General features: G+C 51.0%; 1 protein-coding gene across 1 annotated transcript in view; it reads left to right on the forward strand.

Annotated features, from left to right (window-relative positions):
* The first annotated feature begins 5,516 nt into the window (after nt 1-5,516).
* PLA2G4E (phospholipase A2 group IVE) overlaps nt 5,517-25,381 on the forward strand; it is a 38,355-nt gene continuing 18,490 nt past the window's right edge. The window contains exons 1-6 of the mRNA XM_058427829.1: nt 5,517-5,612; nt 13,090-13,162; nt 19,212-19,348; nt 21,095-21,226; nt 22,237-22,277; nt 24,817-24,859. Of these exons, the coding sequence (XP_058283812.1) occupies nt 5,517-5,612; nt 13,090-13,162; nt 19,212-19,348; nt 21,095-21,226; nt 22,237-22,277; nt 24,817-24,859 (522 nt within the window). The remainder of the gene's footprint in view (nt 5,613-13,089; nt 13,163-19,211; nt 19,349-21,094; nt 21,227-22,236; nt 22,278-24,816; nt 24,860-25,381) is intronic.

Consider the following 25,381-nt stretch of genomic DNA (forward strand, 5'->3'; position numbering starts at 1 on the left):
TCTCAATGTTTTCCAGTTTAGTAGCTATAGTAAAATCTCACTTTCATTTTTATTTGCATTTCCGATGAATTTGCATTTCCCTGGTGTTTCCCTGCGTTAATTTTTTATAGGCTGCCTTTTTATATGGTATTAAATGGAAATGCTGTTTTCTTTTCCTCTATATAGTAAGTCACTTTTGCCGTGTCACCCATTAAACAGTTTATTCTTTTCCCATTGACTTGTGGTGCCAATTTTATCACATATTAAGTTCCCTTGAAAAGCAGGGGTCTGTCTCTGATCCCTCCATTTTGTTCCCATAATATACTGTTTTTAGTATGGCTTTGTAATTTATCTCAGTACCTGGTAGGGCAAGACTCTCCTCTATATCTTTTTTTTTAAGTGATTTTGTTATGCATGAATATTTATTAAGAGGGGAAATGTGAGATCTATTGTACAGGTGGAACTCTGCTTATGGCATCTTTTGCTTTACCGAAGTTTAAAATTTCTGTGTATTCAAAACTGGCAATATTTCCCTATTTGCTTCTAGGTTTATACCTTGTTTAGGAAGATCATCCTCCACCCAACATTATATAAATGTACTCTCATATTTCATTTTAAATTATATATAGTTTTATTTTAATGGTTAGATATTTAAGCTATCTGGAATTTATTTTGTGAAGTTAATTTGATTTGATTCCAAATGGTAAGCAAGCTTTTCCAATAATGAATGGTCCATCCTTTCTGATAGAGCAGGAGCACCGTCATCTCAGACAAACACCACCACTCTAAGTTCCAGCTCCCTTTCTAGCCTCATGCATTTCAAGGAAATCACTTCTCTTCTAACTACAAGCAGTCAGAAAGAGCAGGCAGTAAAACACAGATAAGACAGCTTGGGCACAGAGGGAGGTAGGGGAACGTCTCTTGGGTAACTGCCAAACTTCGCCCACATACAATGGGTCCCAGTAAAACATTGGGCCTTAATAAGCACATTCCTTTCCCTTCAGGTGCACTAAGATAGGGAAGCTAAAAGCAGACTCCAGTGGGGGGTGGGGGGGTATGCCTGCAGCTACAGGAAGATGTATGGGAACAGACACACAACTCTCCCTCCCAGATAAGCACAACAAAGAGACACAGAAGCAGTCCAAGCCTCTGATAAACTCTCCCACTCTGAATCCTTAAAAACTCTTAGTCTGTAAGAGAGTATGCCTCTGACCTAACTTTGCCAGAGGCCCCTCTCAGGTTTGTTTTCTCTTAAGTAAACCTGTCTTGACTGGCGAGTCACCTTTCATGTTTCTTTCCTCTTTCTTTCTTTTTTTTTTTTTGAGACAGAGTTTCACTCTGTCTCAAAAAAACTTCCTTCCCAGGCTGGAGTGCAGTGGTGCGATCTTGGCTCACTGCAACCTCTGCCTCCTGGGTTCATGCCATTCTCCTGCCTCAGCCTCCCGAGTAGCTGGGACTACAGGCACCCACGACCATGCCTGGCTAATTTTTTGTGTAGTGGAGATGGGGTTTCACTGTGTTAGCAAGAATGGTCTCGATCTCCTGACCTCGTGATCAGCCCACCTCGGCCTCCCAAAGTGCTGGGATTACAGGCGTGAGCCACCGCGCCTGGCTCCTCTTTCTTTAATTCTTACACTTTCACCCTGATTTCACATACTTCCTTTATTGTATGCTAAAATTCCATGTATACATAGAGCTGCTCCTGGGCCCCACCTGGTTTATGGAAGGTATTGGAATCCAGAGTTTGTTGGCAAAGACTGGAAAAGTGTTAGGTGCTTTTCGGCAGAAGAATGAGAGGTTGAAGGGAGTGTTTCTAAAGCTCACAGGCTGCAGGAGGCAGAGAGGAGGCTGGAGACAGGTGCTGCCAGCAGGAGGTGGGAAGGAAGGGACAGGGCCCTGAGGCCCCTGGAAAGAGGACAGTGAGGAGTCATCCTTGCTGGGCCCACAGGGGAGTGGCATCCACTGGGCTTCTGGGAGGAATGTGCTTTTCAATATTGGGTTACCTAGGCCAAGAGGCTGCTGGCAGAGGCAGTGCCTGGTCACCCCAGCTGAAGTGCCAGGTAACAAGCCTGGCGATGGGCCTGGAGTCAGAGGCCTCAGCGCACAAGCAGCAAGGCTGGGCCCAAGTAGCCCAGGGGATCTGAGGATCCTGGGGCTCTCTGGTCATCAGTGCTGGGTGGAAAGAAACTGTTCCCTCCCCTTGTCGCAGAGATGGGTTCAGAATTTCCACACAGAAGGAACTCTGCCAAAGGAGCACTTGACTTGGAGCAGCAGTTGTGTAGCAAGATTGCTGCTTTGGCACCTGCACCCTGGCATGGGGATGTCACTGTTTGCCTGACGCTCCTTACTGACCGTCCCTGTCCACTTCCACCCGCCCCAGTCCTCTGCTCCCCTCCTGTCCCACTTAGAGCCCACACTGGACAATTTACCCTTTAATTTTGCCCCCTTTCCTCCCCTTTCTAGATTATACATTCTTGGTTGTTTTATTCCAGACCCCACCCGAGTGGTCAGCACAGAGATGGGCACCCAGCAGGCGGTCGGTAAATACTTTCCAGTAGATCGGTCCACTTAGTTCAAGGTCACACTGGCTCCCACCTGGGACAGAGGCACCACAGAGGATGTGGGGGAAGAAACTTCCACCAACCTCCCATCAGCCCCCTATTCAATTTGATTATATTTAACTAAAATGAGTTGAGACTCTGCTCTCGAGGAGTTGATAGACAGTGAGGAAACATACGGGTTGGAGACCTAGATTTTCCACACATCGCGTAGAATGGATGAGGGTGGAGTTGGGAGTTGTGGCTGGGCTTCTTCAGTGAAAGGAGGCCAAATAGGAGGCCTTGAGAAATGCCCTGGTGTTTGGGGCTCACTCTGGCCTATCTGATTGGGACGGATGGGGGAGTGGAAGTGATGAGGTGACAGATGGGACCCCATGACTTTCAGGACAGTATAGTGCTGTGGGTCGAGTTGCCACAGAAGCTCCCGGACTTGGCTTGTATGGCCCGTTCTGGCCTTATCTCTCCCTTAACTTCCCACCTTACTTCCCCTATCCCAGATGGTTCACATCTCACCTCCTAATTGATCCCTTGTTTCAACATCAATCATCCTTGCCTTCTTAAAGTTCAGCTCTCCTGCTCAAAAACCATCAATAGCCCCCTACTGCTTAGAGACTATGTCCAAATATAAAGTACGGCCTTTTAGGGTCATGATTATTTGGACCATAATCTAGTATGGAATGAAGGGTGACCTCTGAACACAGGGCAGACTGGGTCCAAATGCAGGGCCAGAACCAAGTTGGTGGTTATCTGTGGGACCTCTTCATGTGCCTGGCCCTCCAGAGAGCAGAGGGGCCTTACCTGGGTGTTTTCCAGATTTGTTCTTTCACAAAGCCCCCTTCTTTCTGCCCAATTTCTACCACCCCTGTGTTCCACTCTCTACCCCCGGTATCTCCTCCCACACAACTCACTGCACAGACACCAGACCACCTGCATACCTAAGCGTGCCCTGCTTTCTGGCCTCCCTGCCCGTGTTCATGCTGTTCCTTCCTCCTAGGATGCCTCTCTCTTCCTCCTAGTGGTCCCTAGGCTCACTAGCTGTTGAAATCCCATCCCTCGTCTAAAGCCCAATTCAGATGCCACCTCCTCTGTGAGGCCTTTTCAGATCCATTCTTTCCCTCTCCAGCTGGAATCCATTTTCCATCTTCTGTGTTCCCTAGCCAGTTCTTAGTTGTGCAGCAGAGCGCTGTAAACCAGGGGCCCCCAATCCCCTGGCCACAGACCAGTACCAGTCCGCGGCCTGTTTGGAACCAGGCCACACAGCAGGTGGTGAACGGTGGGCGAGTGAGCAAAGCTTCATCTGTATTTACAGCCACTCCCCATCACTTGTATTACCACCTGAAACCCACCTCCTGTCAGATCAGCAGTGGCATTAGATTCTCATAGGAGCACAAACCCTATTGTGAACTGTACACTCGAGTGATCTAGGTTGCACGTTCCTTATGAGAATCTAATGCCTGATGATCTGTCACTCTCTCCCATAACCCCCAGATGGGACCGTCTAGTTGCAGGAAAACAAGCTCAGGGTTCCCACTGATTCTACATTATGGTGAATTGTATAATTATTTCATTATATATGACAATATGATAATAATAGAAATAAAGTGCACAATAAATGTAAGGCACTTGAATCATCCCAAAACCATCTCCCACCCACCCGTGGAAAAATTAACTTCCATGAAACCAGTCCCTGGCACTAAAAAAGGTTGGGGACTACTGCTGTAAACCATGGATCCTCACAAATGTGAAAGAAGGATTGTTACTGATCCTTCTAAGATGCCCCCTGTCATCATAGGGAAACTTGGATCTCTGAGCCTCTGAGGGGTTGGATGCATCTGGCTCTCCAGCCAGACTGTCAGCAACTTCAAGCTTAGGATTTCCTCTCTTAGTAGGATGTATGCAGCAGATGCTTACTAGGTACATGAGCTAAATTGAATTTGTGAAGTTTGCTGAGGGATGTGGTGCTGAGTCTCCGTCCTTGGCAAAGGAGGGGAGGGCAGGGCAAGGAAGGAAGCTGGAAGAACAGCAGGCTAAGGCCCCTCCACTTTCTGGAGAGCCAGGCACGTGAAGAGTTCCCACAGGTACCTCCCACCGGGTTCCATCCCTGCATTCACGCCCCATCTGTCCCATGTTCAGATCTCATCCTCAATTTCAAAAAAGCACCTCTATCTATGGGCCAGAAAAGCCGGTTGTGGGGCCCCAGGCAATAGCTCAGGCAGGAAACTCCCAGTGTACACGGTCAGGCAGCAGAGCAGGCAAAGCTGCCCTTGTCAGGCCCCTCAGTGAGCCACCAGGCTAGAGATAGGAATCATCTGGGCGGGGCGGGCGCATCCTCCAAGCTGTCCTGAGACCAAGCAGGGGCTGGACACACCCTCTCTCCACCTGGCCTCCCAGGAGGGGGGACAGGGGATGGTTGCCCCAGACCCTTTTCTCACAAAGTATTGGGCAATTATTTTCTTTCTTCACCCTCTAGCTTTGGGAGCCCTGACCCTCCTCTCTTTGGGAGTTGTGGCCGGGGACCCCATGAAGGTCACAGCTCCTGGGGTACCAAGCCATGAAACTGAAGTGGAGTTGGGAGCGATGGTCGCATCCTCCTGGAGGGGCATCTATGAGCCATGACATCTATAAGTTGAAGAGACAGAGCTTTCCCAAATTATGGCGGGCTAGTCCTACAGTTGTATGGGTCCAGTGTCCTCTTCTTGCCACCTACTGTGCCCTTGAAGACCTGGTCATTCTGAGTGGCTGGGGGCTACGGACTGCTGACCCCAAAGGCCAGAGCCCTGCGGGTCCCTGTATTTCTATGACCTAAAGACCTGTGATTTCTTTGATATGAAGAGATCTAGGCCCATGCACCCTAACTGTCTACTCACTCAAACCACTCCCAGAGCAATCCCAGCTACTGCCAAGCTGTGGCCAGGAGGGTGGAGCTCTGAGTCAGAGTATAAGTTCCTGATCTTGCCACCCAGCTGGAGAGCCGCCGTGATGCTCCTGAGTCAGATGCCCGCCTGGGTCTCCCACTCCCTGCCAGACCCACGCCAAGCAGAAGACAGCAGGCCCTCGGCCACCTGTGGCTTGAAGGTGAGGGAGGGGTGCTCAGTGGCTGGGGCCAGAGGCTGAGGGCCAGGGAGGCATGGCCAGGAAGTGAGGGGCAGGGGCAGGGAGCTGAGGGCAGGAGACGGGCCTCAGGGAGGGCTGGGAGGCACTGGACATCCCAAGGACCTGGGCGCAGGCAGCCTCATCTTAAAACCTGGGGGAAGTGGTTTAGCCCAGTTGGGGCCAGGGCTCCTGCTTGGGTGGCCCAGCTGAGAGTACCCTCAAGCTTTTCAAGGCATCATGAAGAGGCTTGAGGCCATCCTGGGGCCAGGCTAGCACCCAGGGTAGAGAGTATGCCAGGGGGATCCACATTTGGCCTGCCCTAATGGCAAGCAGGATTTAACCCTGCAAACATCCTAAGCTTCTATTCTGTGCAAGAGTATGGTGTAGTGTATGGTGAGAATGGGTGGCATTGTCAATCTGTTGCCGTCAGCCACGAAGCTGCCCACCTAGGTTTACAGTCAAGGCTCCTGGGTCCATCCAACTCCTCACAGCCTCACAGGGAGACCTCTCGGTTCATGGATCAGGTCTAGGGCTCTAGACAAACTCTGCCTCAGTTTCCCCATCTAGGCAATAGGGAGATGGCCTCAATGCTTCAATCTGCTGTAGGTTCATCTTGGGAAGGATCGTTAGTTCGCTCCTTGAAGGCAGCACTTCTTCCTCATTACCCTCCCCAGGGCCGCCTCCCCGGCTCAAGTTCAATCATTGAATGCCATGGGTGATGCCCTGAAAGTGCTTTGTCCCTTGGTGGGGGAGATGGAGACCCTGTTCAGTCTCCAAGGAGCCCAAGTCCGGGAGCTCCGTGGTGGGTGGTGGCCGGTGCCCCCGCTGCCCAGCCAGGTAGTCACTGCCTCCTGGGGTGTGCCCTGGTTTCCCCACAGCACTTGTGTGGCTGGAAGGGCCTCTGGCCACCTATTGTTCCTGCCAATCTTTTTGAGCCTCCAAGAGCTTGGGCCAGGAGAGGCCTTCCACAGAGGTGACAGAATTTACCTCAAAGGGGGCAGTGAAGCAGCTAAGAGCCCAGGACCCCAAATGTGGCTTCAGGAGCCTCTCCATGAGCTGCATCTGTCCCTGTCAGGCCTGGAGGGTCCATGTTGGTGCCGGGATTTCTTGCCCTGACCACTCAACTAGCCTGGTGATAAAAAGGAAAACAGCCATAGTAGCTCCTCCCAGGTGACTCTTAGTCTGGGATGTCGCTCAGAGTGGCTGGGACATGTATTAGGGTCCCATCATGTCCCCTCCCAATGGTCTCCTTAAAGGAGGGCCCACATGTTCTGGAAGACAGCACCTGGCTAGTCTAAGCTCTGACACAGGTGTTGCAAGGAACTGAAGGGTACACCCAGCTCTCTAGGGAGGAGGAGGTGGCATCACCCGCCTGACCTGACCTGAGAAGCCCTGGGGAGGGAGTTCCTGCAGGCTCCCCAGGAGCCATCTTCCCCTCTTTCCAGGCACCCCAGACTTCATGGGATGGTTTGCTGAGGGTATGTCTGGCCCAGCGACGGGCATCAGACTCACCACTTCTGAAACGTGGTTGTCAGACCCTTCCCCAGACCCCACTCGCACCCAGGAGCCTGACCCTGGGAGCCCTTCGGTAATTAAATATTCTTTTGACTGATTTGTGGTAACGGCTATATTCTTGGGGTATAGGGAGAGCTCCAATGTGGAGGCTGAGGCTTTTTCTCCTGTCTCTGCTACTGACTAGTCTAGCACGTGGCCTGGAGGAAGCTGCTAGCTGGTGCTATACATTCACAGTGAGAGCCAGGTGGATGGAGTGCATGGGCCCTGGAGACCTGCACCCGAGTCCTGGCTCTGCCACTCCGGGGCAGTGTGAGCCTGTTTGAGATGTAATCTCTCTAAACACGGCCTTCCCCTCTGTAAAGCAGGGATAATGATGCCTTCCTTGGCGGTGGTTGGAGGGTTAGATAAGAGCATATGCACAGCACCTAGAGCACAGCCCAGCTGGGCCTGCCGGAGCAGAGTCATACATTTTGTTCCCCACCCCCACCCCTGCCAAAGGTCATATCTATAAAAGTAGGGATGGGAAGGGGCAGCATTGGATTGCATCATAGCCAATCCTGAGATTCAAGGGGCTACCTCTTTTCCACATGAGCTGGCAAGGTCCCCCAGTCCCCAGTAGGTCCGCAGGGGGCAGTGGAGTCCTGGCAAGATCAACCCCAGAATCCGGGCTGGGGAGGAGGCTGGGACCGTGTGTCTGCAGCCTGAGCAGTGGGGCCCTCTCTCTCCCCTGGCTTCCCAGAAAACTGCTGTCCAGCCTGTCCTCCCTGGCCCAGCTGTACTGGTTGGCAAAGTGGCTACATATACCTCTGTACTGTTTGCCAAACAGTTCCTGCCCTGAGCTCCAAGTGCCCAAGTGCTCCCTGGTCCTTACCCCAGGGCCCTCCCAATGCCCCCATGAAGGATGAATGCCTGTCCCTACTCCAGGGCTGCAGCCCAGCTGGCATGGTGTGTGATCATGTCTGTTCTTAAATACTTTGACTCTTCACCCTGATACCCAATCCTAGCCAGGGCATCCTGTTCTAGGGACGAGCTTGTCTGAGTCCTTAAAGCTTTGGCCCTTACCACACCATGAGCAACCCTGTAAACTTGGGCTCCATAGCCTCCCTGGTTTCTGGTTCCCACACGCACATCACAGACACGGTGCTTTGCTCGATTACATCTTTCCACTGTAGATTAATTACCTCCAGGCCATGAATTTGTGCACATCTCTAGCAACACTGATCGAACAGATTATATCAGAAGCAAAATAGATACATTCATTGCAACCCAAGAAGGCCATTTCTCATAGACCTGGTTCCTGGAATGCATCTGAGCCCCAGAGCTAAGTCCCATATTCCTGTTGCCTTCCTCCCAGAATGGCCCGGCTGGGATGTCTCTTGAACCCACTTCCCAGTCCCAATTCTGTGCTGGCAAAATGTGGTTGTCTCCTGAAAACTGGGTCTCTCCTGAAAATTCGTGAGCTGGAGGGTGTGATCTGAGGCTCAAGTGGAGCAATCTGTGGCTACTGGAAAATGGGAACTTCTCCAAAGACCCTTATGGCTCTGAGGTGCTCTAGATGTTTAAAAAGAGAGGGATATCCTAGAATGTGTTGTAGAAACAGCCAGTAAGAGCACAGGCCATAGAAGAATTGTCAGAGTTTGGTGGTTATTTTTTGGCTTTGGGGGGTGCTGAGTGAAAAGAAGAATCTGTCAGAAAAATTGTTTTAAAGAGAAGAAAAGCAAGCAAGAGGAGATGAGGGCAAGCAACATTTGTCTTCCTGTTTGCCAAGTAAACTGAGATGATCTCAGTGGGAGAAACACAGGCTTGGGAAGTAGCATTGGATGTCTCTGATTCTAGCTGTAAGCCCTGCGTCAAAGGGCTTAGCCTCTGATTCTCCATCTGTAAAGACGAGGCTAAAAATAAGTGCTTCATGGGGCGGTTGTAAGGATTAAGCAAGATAATATACAGAGAATCCGTACACAGCACCTGCGCATGGCTGGCACGCAGCAGATGCTAGCTATTATTGTTGCTGAGTTAGAGCAGGAAAAAATGGTCACCTGCATTGGAAGGCACTGAGGTTAGATGATGGGAGGGAACTTGTCCTGGAAGGCAGGACACCTGGAGTGAGGTCCTGAGGGAGAGTGTGGCTGTGCCTTCCCTGCCAGAGTAGATATTGAAGGAGGCAGGCTGGGCCACAGGCAGCCCCTCCTGGAGGCAGGAGAAGGACTGTGATGGCCAAGAGGACCACGGGACCTGGGTTCAGAGCCCTAAAACACTGTGGAATATCCCTCAGGACGGACTCCTGCCTGGGCTGAAGCCTTCACAGCTTGGACTCTAGTTGCCCTCTGAGAAAGTGGGCCGGTGGGCACAAGTTTTGCCAAAACTGCTTGCCTGGTGAAAGTTGTCACCCTGCCTCCTCACCAGGCCAGCCCAGGGTGCATGCTGCGCTCAGGCAGAGTGAGAAAGGAGGAGTGCACCTTGGAGGTCTGGCCAAAGGCCACAGCCGTGTCTCCAGCACCAGAAGAGAAGCAGTGTGCATGGCTTTTGGCCCAAGTCTCTGGCTCCCAACAGAATGCGGTTAGAGCAAGTTATTGATCATGAAATGTTCAATATTTCAGAGTTGATCTCACAAAATAAATCTCCAGACCTAAAGTTGACTGTGAGTTTGACTTTTGTCCTGGTTTTGAGGCTGCTATTGAGGAGAGAAGAGATCTTAAAAGGGGCTAAATAACGTGACCTTCCCAGAATCAGCATTCTGTTACTGATCAAAATTAAGCCCCAGGGGCCGGGCACGGTGGCTCAAATCTATAAACCCAGCATTTGGGAGGCTGAGGCAGGCAGAATCACCTGAGACCAGGAGTTTGAGACCAGCCTGGCCAACATGGTGAAACTCCGTCTCTACTAAAAATACAAAAATTAGCCGGGCGTGGTCGTGAGCACCTGTAGTCCAGCTACTCGGGAGGCTGAGGAGGGAGAATTGCTTGAACCTGGGAGGCAGAGGTTGCAGTGAGCCAGGCTATCCCACCACTGCATTCCAGCCTGTATGACAGAGCGAGGCTCCATCTCCAAAGAAAACAGAATTAAGCCCCAGGAAAGTCTGAAAGGACCAGCATCAAAAGATTCCCTAGCCAAGGCAAAAGAGTGAGACTCTGTCTCAAAAAAAAAAAAAAAAAAAAAAAAAAGTAAAGATAAAAAGATGGTCTCTGAGTGGTTGGATTATAGAAACTTTTTTTTCTTCATATCTTGTTTCCCCTGCCCCCAATCCCAATAATATTTAAAGAGAGAAGAATTGAATCCTCTTAAAAAGGTATAAAGTGGGCCAGGCGCGGTGGCTCATGCCTGTAATCCTAGCACTTTGGGAGGCCGAGGCAGGCTGATCATGAGGTCAGGAGATCGAGACCATCCTGGCTAACATGGTGAAACCCTGTCTCTACTAAAAATACAAAAAAATTAGCTGGACGTGGTGGCGGGCATCTGTAGTCCCAGCTACTCGGGAGGCTGAGGCAGGAGAATGGTGTGAACCCTGGAGGCGGAGCTTGCAGTGAGCCAATCGCGCCACTGTACTCCAGCCTGGGCAACAGAGGGAGACTCCAACTCAAAAAAAAAAAAAAAAAAAAAAGGTATAAAGCGATTCTGGCAACACGGAGTAGAACATGCAGGGTGGCGTGTCGAGGGTGCCAGTTCAGAGGCTTCTATAAATACAGACATTCGGTTGGTAGGCATTTACCGTGGGCTCAGGCTGGGAATGGACGACAACAAAGACTCTTCTAAGCCTGGGTAAAACTCTCAGCGAAGGGGCTTCAAGTCCTGAGTTCCAACGGGAAAGGCATGAACCAAGAACAGAACCAGGACACCTGAAGAGAACAGGCGCGAGGCTGCCCCTTCCCGGGTGTGCTGGCTCAGAATAGAAACGCGCCTCACCTCCGCAGCCTTGGGCCCCTAGGGACCAGAAGAGGTTTCCAGAGTCCAGGAGCATGATTGATGGCAGGGAAGCTTCTGGAGCCAGCCAGAGGCCCCAAGCCTGGAAAGCAACAGCCTGTGGCCGGCTTGACCTGCTCTCCCCATCAAAGCCACTGGCCGCCGTTGCCTTTAACCTCTGTCTCTGCCTCGTATTCACCCCTGACCCCCCAGCATCTAGCATAGGGCCTGGCACACAGTAGGTGCTCAAAAATAATAGTCTAGAAGATGGTTCATTGATTCAGAGGAACAATCAGAGGGCTGGCACTCTCAGGGCAACAGAGGCAGGGAGCCCCACCAGTGAGCACACAGGCCCTGAGCTCTGAAAACAGCCCATGGAAGAGACGCTGGCCAGGAGAGGGGTGAAACGAGAGCTGCTCCCACAGGCTTAATGCCTGGGGCAGAGGGCAACAGGCAGAGGGGCACTGGGAGAGAGCTGCGGTCCCTCAGTAGGCAGGAAGGATGATCCAGTGACACTCTGTGGCTGCAGGGTCCAGAGAAGCTGGTGCGGCTGGAAGAGGTGGTTTCAGGGCCTCTGGGAGGCAGAAAGTAATGGGTCCAAAGGGGTCAAAGTAGAGTCGTGGCTGCTGCAAGACTCAGAGTGCAGGGGCAGCTCGGGAGGGGCACAGGGTCTTAAGGAACCACAGCCACTGCCCCAGACACTGTGGCCCAGGGAGGGCTCTGGGTGTTCCTTGAGGACCCGGGCTTGAGATGATGGCAGAACCCCCACGAGGTGATCAGAACTAGAAGAGGGATGGGATGGAAGGAGGAGCCATCAGCACCACATGAGCAGGGCTGGGGGTGTTCCCACACCCCAGGTGTTAGGAAAAGGTGCTAGGGAAGGGGGACACCTCAGGGCTCTGGTCCCCTGGGGTTATCATGACCCGCAGAGGCATCTGACAGGAGCCAGTCATCAAACCGAGGACTACTTGAGCTTTTGCCATCAGGAAAGAGAGGTCATCACAGACCAGCCAAGACTCCACAAGGACCTCTTGCGAGAAACAGTGGAGTGGCGAGAGGCAGACTGTTTCCTGGGAAGGGAAAATAGAGTGACCAGAAAGACCTGGGGGAGGATACCCTGGGGAAGAGGCCCAAAGGGCAAGGGAGATGCAAAGGCCTGGGCTGGAGCTAAGTAAGTACCAGTGGGGGTGAGCCCCTGGCACGTGGTCTCCCAGTGAGTAGATGTGACCGTGCGTGATCAGTGTCTGTCACCCCCCTTCCCGCAGCCACGCTGTGCCTGCCTCCCAAGCAGGCTGCCATCTTGCCTGGGCAAGGGCAAATGTCTGCATGTGGGACGGTAGGAGGAGAGTGCCAATAAGCAGCTATTGGTGAAGAAAGGAGAGGGGGAACACCTCAGGACTCCCTTGCCATGGGCGTTCATTCTGTGCATGGGACTGGAACATTCATTCACTCACTTAATGAACATGTATTGAGCACCTTCTAGATATGAGCATGCTATAGGTACTGGAGGTACAAAGATGAAAAACCAGTCAGGGTCCCAGGCTCTCTGGAGCTTCCAGGACCTTCTAGGCTGAAGAGCAGACAGAAACCCCAGCAAACAATGACAAAACAGCATGGGAGCCAGGCGTGGTGGCTCATGACTGTAATCCCAGCACTTTGGGAGGCCGAGGCGGGTGGATCATCTGAGGTCAGGAGTTCAAGACCAGCCTGGACAATATGGTGAAACTCTGTCTCTACTAAAACTACAAAAAATTAGCCGGGTGTGTGGTAGGCACCTGTAACCCCAGCTACATGGGAGGCTGAGGCAGGAGAATCACTGGAACCTGGGAGGCAGAGGTTGCAGCGAGCCAAGATCGCGCCATGGCACTCTAGCCTGGGCAACAAGAGTGAAACTCTGTCTCGAAAAAAAAAACAAAAAAAAAACAGCCTGGGGGTTGCTCTAATGCAAGTGGGCCAGCCTGGGGAGGCACAGAGGGAAAGTCTCTCCCGGGGCGATGGCCTTGTGGTGATGCTTTAAGACTGAGTCCTCTGTCCTCTTCTTCCACAGGAGGGGCGGTCTCCATGCCACCTGTTGACAGTGCGGATAATCCGGATGAAAAATGTCCGGCAGGCTGATATGCGTGAGTATCCACCTCGCTTCTCTCCTTCTCCTCTGCTTACGGGATCTGGATGGGAGAGGCCCTGGCTGGAGAAATGGTCAGGTGGATCCGTGTGTGTGTGTGTGCGTGCGTGTGCATGGTGCATACGTGTATGTGTGTGCATGCATGTGTGTTCTGTACTCAAGTTGTAGTTCAGACTTTGGGGTTTCTGTCACTCTTCCAAGCCCCTCATTCATGCCGTTCCCTCGGCGCTACCTGCCCCGCAGTCTGTGCCTGCATCCAAGAGCTCTGTTCGCCCACTGTCTCCTCTCTACTTTCTCTTCCTGGAATCGATTTCCAAGAGCACCAGCTTTGCCCACACGGAGCACTCCTTGCTCTTCCTTTCGTTTAGGGCCTGTTGGGGTGAAGTGGAAGGATAGGTGCTTAGGTATCGTGGAGCCAGCTGCCAGGTGACTCCCAGAGCCCCTTCTCAGGACAAAGATCTGAAACCGGGTTCTGGGGGCCATGCCAGAGCCCATAGCACCCAGTTCTACAGTTTGGCCCATGGATGTGGCTTGATTTAGCAGTGCTGTTTGTGCAGTGCTGTTTCCTGGCAGCCCTAACCTCCTCCTTCATCCCAGAGCCTGCTGCATTTCCAGGCCACGGGGGTCAATGGAGGCATCTCAGTGGGCAGAATCCTCCCCACCCCTGTCTTTGGGTAGCATTTTAAGAGATCATGAGAACCGAAAGCCCCTCCCCACACTGCCCACCCCTGGCCCCATCTAGAGGGGAAGTTGGCCCCCAAGGGGGAAAAAGCTCTATGTCCAGGCCCCACAGGTGGGGAGCATCCCTGCTCACCGGTAACCACGCAGGAATGACTCAAGCGCAACAGGGAACCCGAAAGGCTAGGGAGGGCCTGAGAGGGGCAGAGAAGACACAGAGCCCTGAGATTGAGTGTACATTTTAACAAGAGGAGCTATCTATGTCCAAAGCAGTTATAGAATAACAGCATTCCCATCTTGTCACCAGGGAGTTTAGAAGCAGAGGAGAACACTGAGAGCTGGGAATGGCCAAGAAAGGCTGCACAGAGAGCCTGCGGTCTGAGAGGGGCAGGACCTGAGCATCCAGAGGCCTTTGGAGCCTGATCTTGGGGAGAGGCTGTCCTGAGGGAGGGGAGCCACGCCCCCCGAGCACCTGCCTGGCTGACCTGTAGCCAGACATCCACACACTACCTGATGCTCCCAACAACTTCAGGAGAGGCCCTGGAGGCCCATTTTGCAACGAGAGGTTAATGATTGCCTAAGAGGGAAGTAGAGTCTGATCCAGGTCTGGAGAGTGTGGGAAGGAGACAAGCCAGGTATGGAGAACCAGGAAGTGAGGCAGAGGAGGGATTCAAAGCGTTGGGGTACCTGGGGTCTTGAGGAAGAGATGGCATGACTTTCTGAGGGCTCGTGTGCAGCTTGTGCTAGATTGCAGGTGCGGAGAGTCTGGGAACTTGTAGGAAGCTGTCACTCCAATGCAGGGCTGAGTATGAATGGATAAGCGTGGGAGGGCCCTAAGCCCTAGAGACAGCAAAGGGACCAAGCAGGATTCCAGAGACAGAGCTTCTGGAGGGCAACGTGTCCAGAGCCTGCACCAACAGGAGTGGCTCCAGTAGCCTCCAGTTTGGGTCTGTGTCTGCCAAGTGGCCAACCAGAGGGCCAGGGACTTTTCCTCAAGCTTCTTGGGGTCTTTCCCAGCCTATCGGTGAATGATTTGAGGGTCCAGGACGTGGCCGCCTCTCTTGTCTTTCTTGTCCATGCCACGATGGTCACTCAGACGCTATCCCACTCTTGGACAGAGTTCACCCTCATCCTTGGGACAACCCAGCTCCCACATATCCACAGCAGTGCTTACCTTCCTCCAACTCCTTCTGTTTTTTCTTTTTTATTCTTATTTTATTTTATTTTGAGACAGAGTCTCACTCTGTTGCCCAGGCTGGAGTGCAGTGGCTCCATCTCATCTCACTACAGCCTCGACCTCTTGGGCTCAGGTGATCCTCCCACCTCAGCCTGCCAAGTAACTGGGACTACAGGCATGCGCCACCACACCTGGATAACTTTAAAAAAAAAATATTTGTTGAGACAGGGTTTCACCATGTTGCCCAAGCTGGTTTCGAACTTCTGGGCTCAAGTGATCCTCTGTCTCAGCCTCCCAAAATGCTGGGATTACAGGCGTGAGCCACTACGCCCAGCCCTCCAACTCCTTTTGAGGTGTGTCTGTCCCAGCCCCTCCAGTCATCTGGCTGCATGCCCCCATGCATGCCCCCATGCATGCCTGCACCTGCATGCTCAGACCTCCCACTGTCCAGGGCTCTTTCTTCTGTCTTCTTCCTGCCACACCTGTCACTCAGCAGGTGACGGGGTGTGAGGAAGGGCAGGCAGCTAGAGAAACAGGCTGTGGTCTGGCTCCACAAGCCTCCTTCCTTCCCTACATGTCCTTCAGGCAGGCAGGCTGCCTTTGGGCGATACCTGGTCCTCTTTGGAAACCCCCCTGTTGCTTACGTTTTCCTCATTTCCCCTGAGGAACAAGGCGGAAGGCACATGTGGCATCTCGGGGTGCCAACCCCAGTCATGTCTGGTCTGGATTCCACAGTTGCTGCAGGCTTGGCTGTGTTGCTACCTTGCCTGGGTTAGATTAAGAATATCCCGAAGTCTTTTAGGTCCTGGGTTACTCTTTTCCCAAATTTTTCCCTTCTAGTTTGAATCCAAAATAAACAGCACTTCCATTTAGTCTTGTAACTTGTGCCTGAGTCTCCTAAAATTTCCAAGAGGCTGAATGGCAGTGAATACTCAGATTCAGGGCTGACTCCTCGATGACTGAAAGGGCCTTGGCCAGGACTGAGACAATCAGGCCTAGAAACCTCCCAGTTGTCAGGAGTTTTTGTTTCTCTTGAGAAAACAAATTAAAACCGAAACCAGCACCCCAAGGGATATCAGACAGGTGTCTCCAGAGGTATTAGAGAGACAAAGTTCTGAACATCTATAGAGACGATTGAGTCATCTCTGCCACCCACTTTCCAGGAAGGGAGACATGTCATTCAGATGACCAAGCCCTCCGTCACTCCACTAGGAACAAGGATTAGAACTTATCTGTGCCTAGGAAATCCCCATAGTCCATGAAATTCTCAGAACCAGGTCAACATTGCCTAACCATTCATTGCTGGAGGTGGACAGGGGAAGCAGCTCTCTGCAAAAGAACTGAAAAAGTAATGCTTGGAATGTGGGTGTCTGATCAATCTTGTCTCTGCCAGGAATATTTCTTTATCTTAACTAGACATTTAAGCCTTAGGCCAAAAATACTGAGTTTTTATTTAATGTGCTTCATGGGAGAATTTTAGGCATGGACGAATGACAAGAAAACAATTTTAGAGGGAAGGGGCTCTTACAGGGTCCATCAAATAATGCGTGCGAAGTGCGTTACAGAGCCAGTAGGTATAGAGCTGGCTCCCTGCCTGCAGGCTCCCAGCATACAGGAGACAGACCTGAGGGGTGGGGTCCAGGCCCTGGAGGAGGGGCCAGTGTTCTGGAAAAGCCCAGGGAATGGTTCAAGAGGGCTGAGCAGGTCCCTGGTGAGTCTCCCTATCAGCAGAGCAATGAGACACACTGACCTCTGACCTGTATCTGCAGTAACGTATCTGTACCTGTATCCTGTGGCCACAGTGTGATGGAGACAGATGAGTCCACCTGTTGTTGCAGTGCAGCATAGGGGTGCTCCCCAGGAGAGGAACAGAGGACTCTGGGCTCAGGGGTACCTGGCCCAGACTTGGATGCTCAGGGAAAGCTTCCAGAGGAGGTTCCTTCTGAAGCCCCAAGGGGCTAGCCAGGAGAAGGGTGGGTGAAAGTGGAAGAGTGTTCTGGGCAGAGGGAGCTACATGTGCAAAGGCAGTTTTGAATACAAGTGACTGTGTTTGGCTGGAGTCTAAAGTGTGAGTGTGTGTGTGTAAGTTTGAGTGAATGCGTATGTGTGTAAATGTGTGTGAATGTACGTGTGTGCACACGTACACATGCTCACACACACAGGGCAAGGGTGGGGTATTAGGGAGGGTGGAGAGATGAGGCTGAGGCAGGGGAAGTAAGCAGGGGCAGCCACTTTGAGTGGCTGGGACTCCTTCCTGAGGGCAGAAGGGAGCCCCTGGAGGATCTCAAACTGGGGAATGGCATGGTCATATCTTAAAAGCTCCCTGTGGCTTCTCTTTGGAGAAAAGATTAGAGCGGGGCAAGACAGGAGATGGGAAGCCCATCTGGGAAGTGGCCTCAGAGATTATGGTGGTCTACACCAGGGCAGTGGCAGGGCAGATGAGAAGTTGGGGGGCCCGAGAGAGACAAAGGGTTAAATCAACTGAATGTGAGAGTCAAGGATGACACTGGTTTCTGGCCTGGACACCTGAGTGATGATAAGGAAGAGCAGGTTGAGCATAGAGGGGAAGAGTAGGGTGATGAGGTCATCATTTTCTTTTGATTCTGTTGGGTTTCAGTCATTCTTTTTGTTTGGATTAAGTGATTATCATGACATCTAAAGGATTGCGTCATCTCACCTTTCTTCAATAGGAGGAGGGCTGTGAATTCCAATTCACTGGATGATGAGGCCTCAAAGATTAACCAGACTTCAGGGATGAAATCAGAAGCCAGGAACGCCTGTGATTTAGATCAGGGCTCTTGATTCTGATAAACCTTTCAGTGTGGTGACAACGCAGGGCGAAGAAAGCCCTGGCTCCACTCTCGTTAGTGACTATTAATAATTAAAAACTAAGGCCGGGCGCGGTGGCTCACGCTTGTAATCCCAGCACTTTGGGAGGCCGAGGCGGGCGGATCACGAGGTCAGGAGATCAAGACCACGGTGAAACCCCGTCTCTACTAAAAATACAAAAAAATTAGCCGGGCGTGGTGGCGGGCGCCTGTAGTCCCAGCTACTCGGAGAGGCTGAGGCAGGAGAATGGCATGAACCCGGGAGGTGGAGCTTGCAGTGAGCCGAGATCACGCCACTGCACTCCAGCCTGGGTGACAGAGCGAGACTCCGTCTCAAAAAAAAAAAAAAATTAAAAACTAGTTTGAATCAGTCCTACCGGTGTAGAACTCCCATCCTCCCACCAGCTTTACCATTGAGAGGATTCTCTGACACTGGAAACTATGTTGGCTTTCACCATTTCCTATGTATCTGGTGTGTACCCTGGGCCTCACCCTCGCCGACTGCCAGGAGAGTGACAAGGGCAGTCATGGCCCCTCTGCCTCCCTCCTCCCAGGTAGACTAGAGCAGGGAGCCAGCCTGGGCTGCTATTTTCACCCTATCCTTTCCGCTCCAGGTGGAAGACTTAGGAGACCTTCTGTCATTTTGGGAGGGCGTGTTGGGGTCAAAGCCTCTGTCCCTTCTCCAGAGCATATCCAGCAACATCACACTTGGATTGTTCATTTAGAATGACAAAGAAGTATGTGGCCACAGAGGGGAGGGTTTCTTTGGCCATAACCTCATGCTGTAGATCAGGATAGGTATGAAGAGCCTGGCTGGATGCAGTGGAGGCATTAAGCCATATGGAGATGGGGGTTCCTGCTCCTATGTCTTGCTGAATAGCTAGTTTCACTCAAGCCCTTGCCCACTGGGGCCCTTCCTCTTGGCTGACTCACAACAGAGTGTTCCTTCTCATCCTCACTTCTCCTCAGCCCAGAGGGAGCACTTGGCCCTACTTTGGTTTTCCTGGTCCCCTGGGCTAAGACAAGAAGTAATCCAGACCCTTGGCAGAGGGAAAACTGTGTGACCATACCTTGTCCCAAGCCAGCAGATGTTTGCTCAGAGACAAGGGTGCTTCTAATAAGAGCCGGAGACCATCTGTGTCTATAAGAATGGCCAGTGGGATTGGGTCACCCTCTGTGAGACCCATAGCCTACGGTCTGTGACTTCTTGGGGATCTGGGTCTCTGGAAAGTTAGACCCATGAGTGAGGAGAGGAACTGGAGCTGAGATGGGGCCTGGCTCTGGAAGAGGCTTTCCTGAAGTTTCCTTTTGACTCCACATGTTCTCTCTGAACCTGATTGGTTCCACTTATCTTTCTTGGACAGTGAGCCAGACAGACTGTTTTGTGAGCCTCTGGCTGCCCACTGCCTCTCAGAAGAAGCTGAGGACAAGGACCATCTCCAACTGCCCAAATCCAGAGTGGAATGAGAGCTTCAACTTCCAGATCCAGAGCCGAGTGAAGGTGAGACGTGGAGGACTGCACCTGTCTGCCCTGTCTGCATTTTACTCCCCTCTTGCCCACTTGTCCTTCTCTTTGCCTCTGTGTTCTTATGCCTCTTTGTTTTTCTTTCTGCCTAATTCTTGTCCTACAAACCTGTCTTCCCACTCACCCACTACTTCCTTCTGCCTGTCTCATGTTTGCCCCTCTCTGAGTCTACTTATCTTTCTAGCTTTTTCTCCTGGTCTCTCTTGTCCTAATTGTTGCTGAAACTAGGTGTCTCTTAATCCGAAACGGATTGTGTTTCCAGAGCCTTCTCCAAGCAGAGGAATACACAGAGTGGAAGAACCATTCTATTCACTAGGTCTGAGGCCAGTCTACTTCCAGCCAGAGGGTTCTCTCCTTCTTAAATTCTTGTCCTATTGCTTTATTATTTCCATTTCTTTGGGTGTGTATTCTTTTATGTGTTGAGTTTTTTCATAGGATTGGTCTTCTTCAGATATATGATGACTCTAAGTTAAGTTCACATCTCCCATGGGATAATTATCCTTTGAGCATCCTGAGTTGTGACAACCTCAGCAGAGATCCCTTACGACAAATTTGGCCTCATCTTTGTGGCATCAGCCCCAGTCTGGAGGTGCTTGAGGCTTGACAGCTCCACCTTACTGCCTCCATGTTTTAGGGATACTTATTTATTTTTGTTACGTGATGTATCTTTTCAATAAGGGCTTTATACTTATTATTTTTTAAATACCTTTTCTATCATACATGTGAGTTTGATAGAACACATGTTCTATCTTATTATTTTTTAAATACCTTTATCTTATTATTTTTAAAATACATTTTCTATCATACATGTGAGTTTGATAGAGGTATTTTTTAAATACCTTTTCTATCATACATGTGAGTTCTATCATACAAGAGAGGAGGATTTTGATGTGGGTTCAGTCTGCTATCTTGAAATCAGAATTTGAGCTTCCTTTGGATTGTAGAGCTGCTGGGTTGGTTCTGGGACATACTTGGGTTTCTAGTAATTACGAGGTCAACAATCACATCCAGTTGGGAACCTCCAGAACCACCTTATGTCCACTAGGTGTATTTAAGAGGCAGCCTCAACCCACATCTCCCAGGATCCTTGGAACAAGAGGCCTCAGAGATTAGTCCATGTTACCTGAGAACATTGACCTCAGAGTTCAGCCAGATGACAAGGTAGCCGCTTTGGGACCATCCATGAGAACTTACTAGGGGCTGATGAGTCAAAGGATAGAGTTCACACACCCCACCAATTACCAGAACCCCTGCAAGCTTTGCCACACCACTCCCTGGAGTGTTAGATGTTAGCTTCCCTGATCTGGATTTTCTAGCCCCAAAGGGACTGTCTTCAGCGCCCAGGGGCCCAGTGCTGGTCACATTCTATATCTTGGCAGGGGTCTTGCTTGCTCTTTCCCATCCATCCTTCCCCTCAGGTGAAATGAAATCCTTCCATACTTCACGGGTCTCTGCCAAGCTTGTAAAAGAGGTAAAATTCTCTAATAGGAGAGTGAGAACAGAAGGCCAAGAAGGCTTCAGGGAGTTGGAAAGGAGAGAATAGACACTTGCCTTCCTTAATTTGTTTCCCTACAAATGTCTCTCACATGTGAGTAGGGACTTCTGGGCTGTCTCCCATCCCCCAGTTCTACCTCCTTGCTAGGACAGAGGTCAGGCCCCTCATTCTGGGAAGGGGTCAATGCAACCGTGGTAACCAGACTGGCATCCTTCCTTCTCCCCTAGAACGTGCTAGAGTTGAGTGTCTGTGATGAAGACACAGTGACACCAGATGACCATCTCCTGACAGTTCTCTATGACCTCACCAAGCTCTGTTTCCGAAAGAAAACCCATGTGAAGTTTCCACTCAACCCGCAGGTGGGTGCAGGGGTCCAGGCCTTCAGACTCTGGCCTCATAATAACCTCATAGCTGCTGCTGATTCCCACAAAGCCATTCCGCAGGGTTTTCTCTGTGTACACAGTCAAGTCGAGAAAAGATGGTGCTGCTGGTTTAAATCCCAGCACTGTCACTCACTATGTGATGCCATAGAAATAACTTCCTAAGTTTCTGTTTCCTCATCTACAAAATGGTGATAATAATACCTACCACACAAGGCTGTTGTGGGACTTAAATGAGAAACGGTAATTCAGGCAACGAGCAGTGTTCACAAAACACAACGGAAAGGTAGTGAGTCTTGGTTCCCTTCCCTCCTTTTCTTCCCTCACTCCCGTTGCTGGGATGGCCCCAGGAACAGAGGACAGATGAGGGTAAAGGTGGGCGAATCTGCAGATCAGAGACAGTTGGAGCTGGAGCCCCCAGGATGCTGTCAATTCAATCATTCAACCAGCACTTGAGTGCCTGCGAGGGGCCGGCACTGTTCTAGGCACTGGGTCCCCTTGGGAACTAGCATCCCTGCCCTCACCTAGCTTACATTCTGGTGGGGAAAGTAAGACCTAGTGAGGCCCTGGCTTGCCTCCAGTACACAGCAAGAGGTGTCAGGGACTCAGTGAAGGAAGGAATGGGCTTTCTGAAGGCATATCTCAGCGCTCCCTTGCCACAGGCACTGAGCCCCTTGGGAAGGTAGGAGAGCGGTGGGAAGCCAGGGAACTGACAGAAAGGAGATGCTCTCGGGCAGAGGAATGCACATGCTCGGGCTGGGGGTCAGCTCCACACCCTGACCTCCCCTGGGCTGTCAGTGATGCTCCTGATGTCAAAGACTTGGGGACAGAGATTGGCAGAGGAGACCACAAGCGCACTCCATGGCAGCAGGCAGCTGTGGGGGAAGGACGGAGGCAGGTCCACAGCGGCTCCCAGGGTGGCAAAGGGTTCTGGTCAGCAGAGATGTGCAGATGCCACTCACAGCTGCCTTCCCTCCCTCCCCTACCAGGGCATGGAAGAGCTGGAGGTGGAGTTCCTGCTGCAGAAGAGGTGAGTAGGCCCGAACCCCGCGGCCCACCAAGGTCCTGGCCATTAAGTGGCTTCTGGGAACGAGCATTTCAGAGGCAGGTGGGCCTTTTTGCTGCCTCACCCTCTTCCAGTCTCACTCCTGGCACTAACCCTGACTCTTCACTGTGCATCAGAATCACCCAGGAGCTTCTCCATAGTGTAGGAGCCTGGGCCCCCCTGCACTTACCCAGTTCTCCTGCCTTCAGCATTGCTTTAAAGATCTAGTACTCTGGCCATATAGCCTGCCTCAGGCCCCCTGCATTCCCGAGGTGGCTTCTGGGAAGAGTTCCTGCCACCATGGCGATGGGGGCCTTGTTGAGGCCCAGCTGAGAAAGAGGTCAGAGCCCAGGGGTCTCTTCCTTGACCAGAGCTGTTAGAACAAACACCCCACACCCTGGCTGCAAGCAGCCAACTCTGCAGCCAACTCTGGAACCACGTCAGTGGGAGGCTCAGGCCCACCTTGCAGGGTTCTTTCCAATCTTCTTTCTTGCCTGCCTGCCTGCCTGCCTGGCCTGCCTTCCTTCCTTCCTTCCTCTCTCCCTCCCTCCCTTCCTCTCTCCCTCCCTCCCTTCCTCTCTTTTTCTCCCTTTCTCCCTCTCCCCCTCTCTTTCTCTCTCTTTCTTTCTCTCCCTTCCTTCCTTCCTTTCTTGCTTTCTTGCTTTCTTTCCAGAGTCTCACTCTGTCATCCAGGCTACAGTACAGTGCTGCGATCTCAGATCACTGCAACCTTCACCTCCTGGATTCAAGCAATTCTCCTCCCTCAGCCTCCCGAGTAACTGTGATTACAGGAACACACCACCATGCTAGGCTAATTCTTGTATTTTTAGTAGAGATGGGGTTTCACCATGTTGGCCTCGAACTCCTGACCTCAGGTGATCCACCTGCCTTGGCCTCCCAAAGTGCTGGGATTACAGGTGTGACCCAGTCACCGCGCCCAGCCCCAATCATTTTCAATTAGGAAAACAACCCAGGATCCTGGAGACACGACGGTGCTGAAGACTCAGAGAGCTAGAGGTCTGGAAGGAGAGAACAAAGAGGAAAGGAAGGAAGGAAAGGAAGAAAAGAAAGGAAGGAAGGAAGGAAGGAAGAAAGAGAAAGAAAGAAGAAAGAAAGAGAGAGAAAGAAAGAGAAAGAAGAAAGAAAGAGAAAGAAAGAGAGAGAGAGAAAGAAAGAAAGAAGGAAGGAAGAAAGAAAGAAAGAAAGAAAGAAAGAAAGAAAGAAAGAAAGAAAGAAAAAGAAAGAAAGAGAGAGAGAGAGAGAAAGAAAGAAAGAAAGAAAGAAAGAAAGAAAGAAAGAAAGAAAGAAAGAAAGAAAGAAAGAAAGAAAGAAAGAAAGAAAGAAAGAAAGAAAGAAAGACAACCCCCGCCTCAGGCCGGGCAGAGTGCCCTGTTAACTGGGCAGCTTGTTCCTCACTCCTCCCTCTTCTTCACCTGGCAGGGCTGAGCCCCCCATGCTTGTGATGAGCCCGGGAACAGAAGGAGGATGACAGGTGGGAGACAGGACAAGAGGGCTCGTCAACTGCCACTTGGAGAATCCTCTGCCTAGGGGATCTTCAAACTATGTGACGGAACTTACCTCCCATCAACAGCTGATTGGCAAATTAAAATCAACTTTATTTACTTAACATTGAAGAAAATCGAAGCTCTCCCCTCCAATTCTTGATTTGACAGGATTTTTAGAGGGCGGGGAAAACTCCTGGGCTAAATTAGAAAGTGGCTTGCAAAATGAAACATGTCATGCTTGGTAATAAGAGTTGATCTGGTGAAACCCAGTCTCTACTAAAATACAAAAAATTAGCTGGGCATGGCGGCATGCACCTGTCATCCCAGCTACTCAGGAGGCTGAGGCAGGAGAATCACTTGAACCCAGGAGGTGGAGGTTGCAGTGAGCCCAGACCGTGCCATTGCACTCCAGCCTGGGCAACAGAGCGAGACTCCTTAACAACAACAATAAAGTTGATCTGGAGACACAGTCACCTTGGGCTTAATTTTGACAAGGGATGCTGTGGACTCTGCCAGGCTAATTGAAACCTTGGAGGCTTATGTTCTCAACTTTATAACACAAGGGCATTTAACATTCACCCTCTCGGCTGGGTCAGACTGTTAAATGCATAAGTTAAATAAAGCACAGAATGGAGAATGGATCATTTTTGCTACCAAAACTGTTTATGTCTGCTCTAGCTGGCAGGTTGCAGCCATTTCTTACAACCTATTTATTTTTCTAACCCCATGCATTTGCATCTGGTTAGACATAAAAAACAGTTATCCTTTAAAAAAAAATAGAACTCTCCTACTCTTCTAACCTATAAATCTATTTTTTTTCCTGGACATTCTGTTTCAAATGTATGCCAGTTGCCTCCCTGACAACCTATAAGGCTAAGGTTTCTGAAGCTAATATTTTTTATGAGAACAAAGAAGGCTCTGATATTTTGTTATTGACCCTATTTATTCCCTTTGTCACCATTAGAAGAAACCAGTCAAGAATGCTAGAATTGACCAGGAGTTCTCCTTTTGTTTTTCAGTCCCTCTCCACCTGAGACCCTCGTCACCAATGGCGTGCTGGTGGTAATTTTCTTCCTGGGTTCCTGTCGCTCCAGAGGCCACGGCTGGCTGCTGCTCTCAGGGGAACAGGACCAAGGGAGAAAACAGTGGGCCCAGCTTTGTCTCCGTCCTATCCTGACCTCTGCAGGAGTTAGACTAACCGAGGCCAGCCAAATGGGGCACAGGCAGCACTGGGGCACGAGCTGGGGCTTCTGTACAGAGGGAGAAGGTAGCTGGGACATCACACTGGCCGAGCACTTCATATCCCAAAAGTGACCCTTCCCCTTAAGAACCTCCCCAATAAAAGAACCCACTAAGTGCAGCCTCCTCTCAGACTCCGTCTTGGTCCTGTACCCCACAACCCCAGTAATTCTACAAGCACAGTTTACCCTTTTTTTTTTTTTTTTTTTTTGAGACAAGGTCTCACTCTGTCGCCCAGGCTGGAGTGCAGTGCTGCGATCTCAGATCACTGCAATCTCTGCCTCCCGTGCTCAAGCACACCGCCACGCCCAGCTATTATTTTGGATTTTGGATTTTGTATTTTCT

This window comes from Hylobates moloch, unplaced genomic scaffold (assembly GCF_009828535.3).
Source record: "Hylobates moloch isolate HMO894 unplaced genomic scaffold, HMol_V3 SCAFFOLD_14, whole genome shotgun sequence".
Classification (NCBI taxonomy): Eukaryota; Metazoa; Chordata; class Mammalia; order Primates; family Hylobatidae; genus Hylobates; species Hylobates moloch.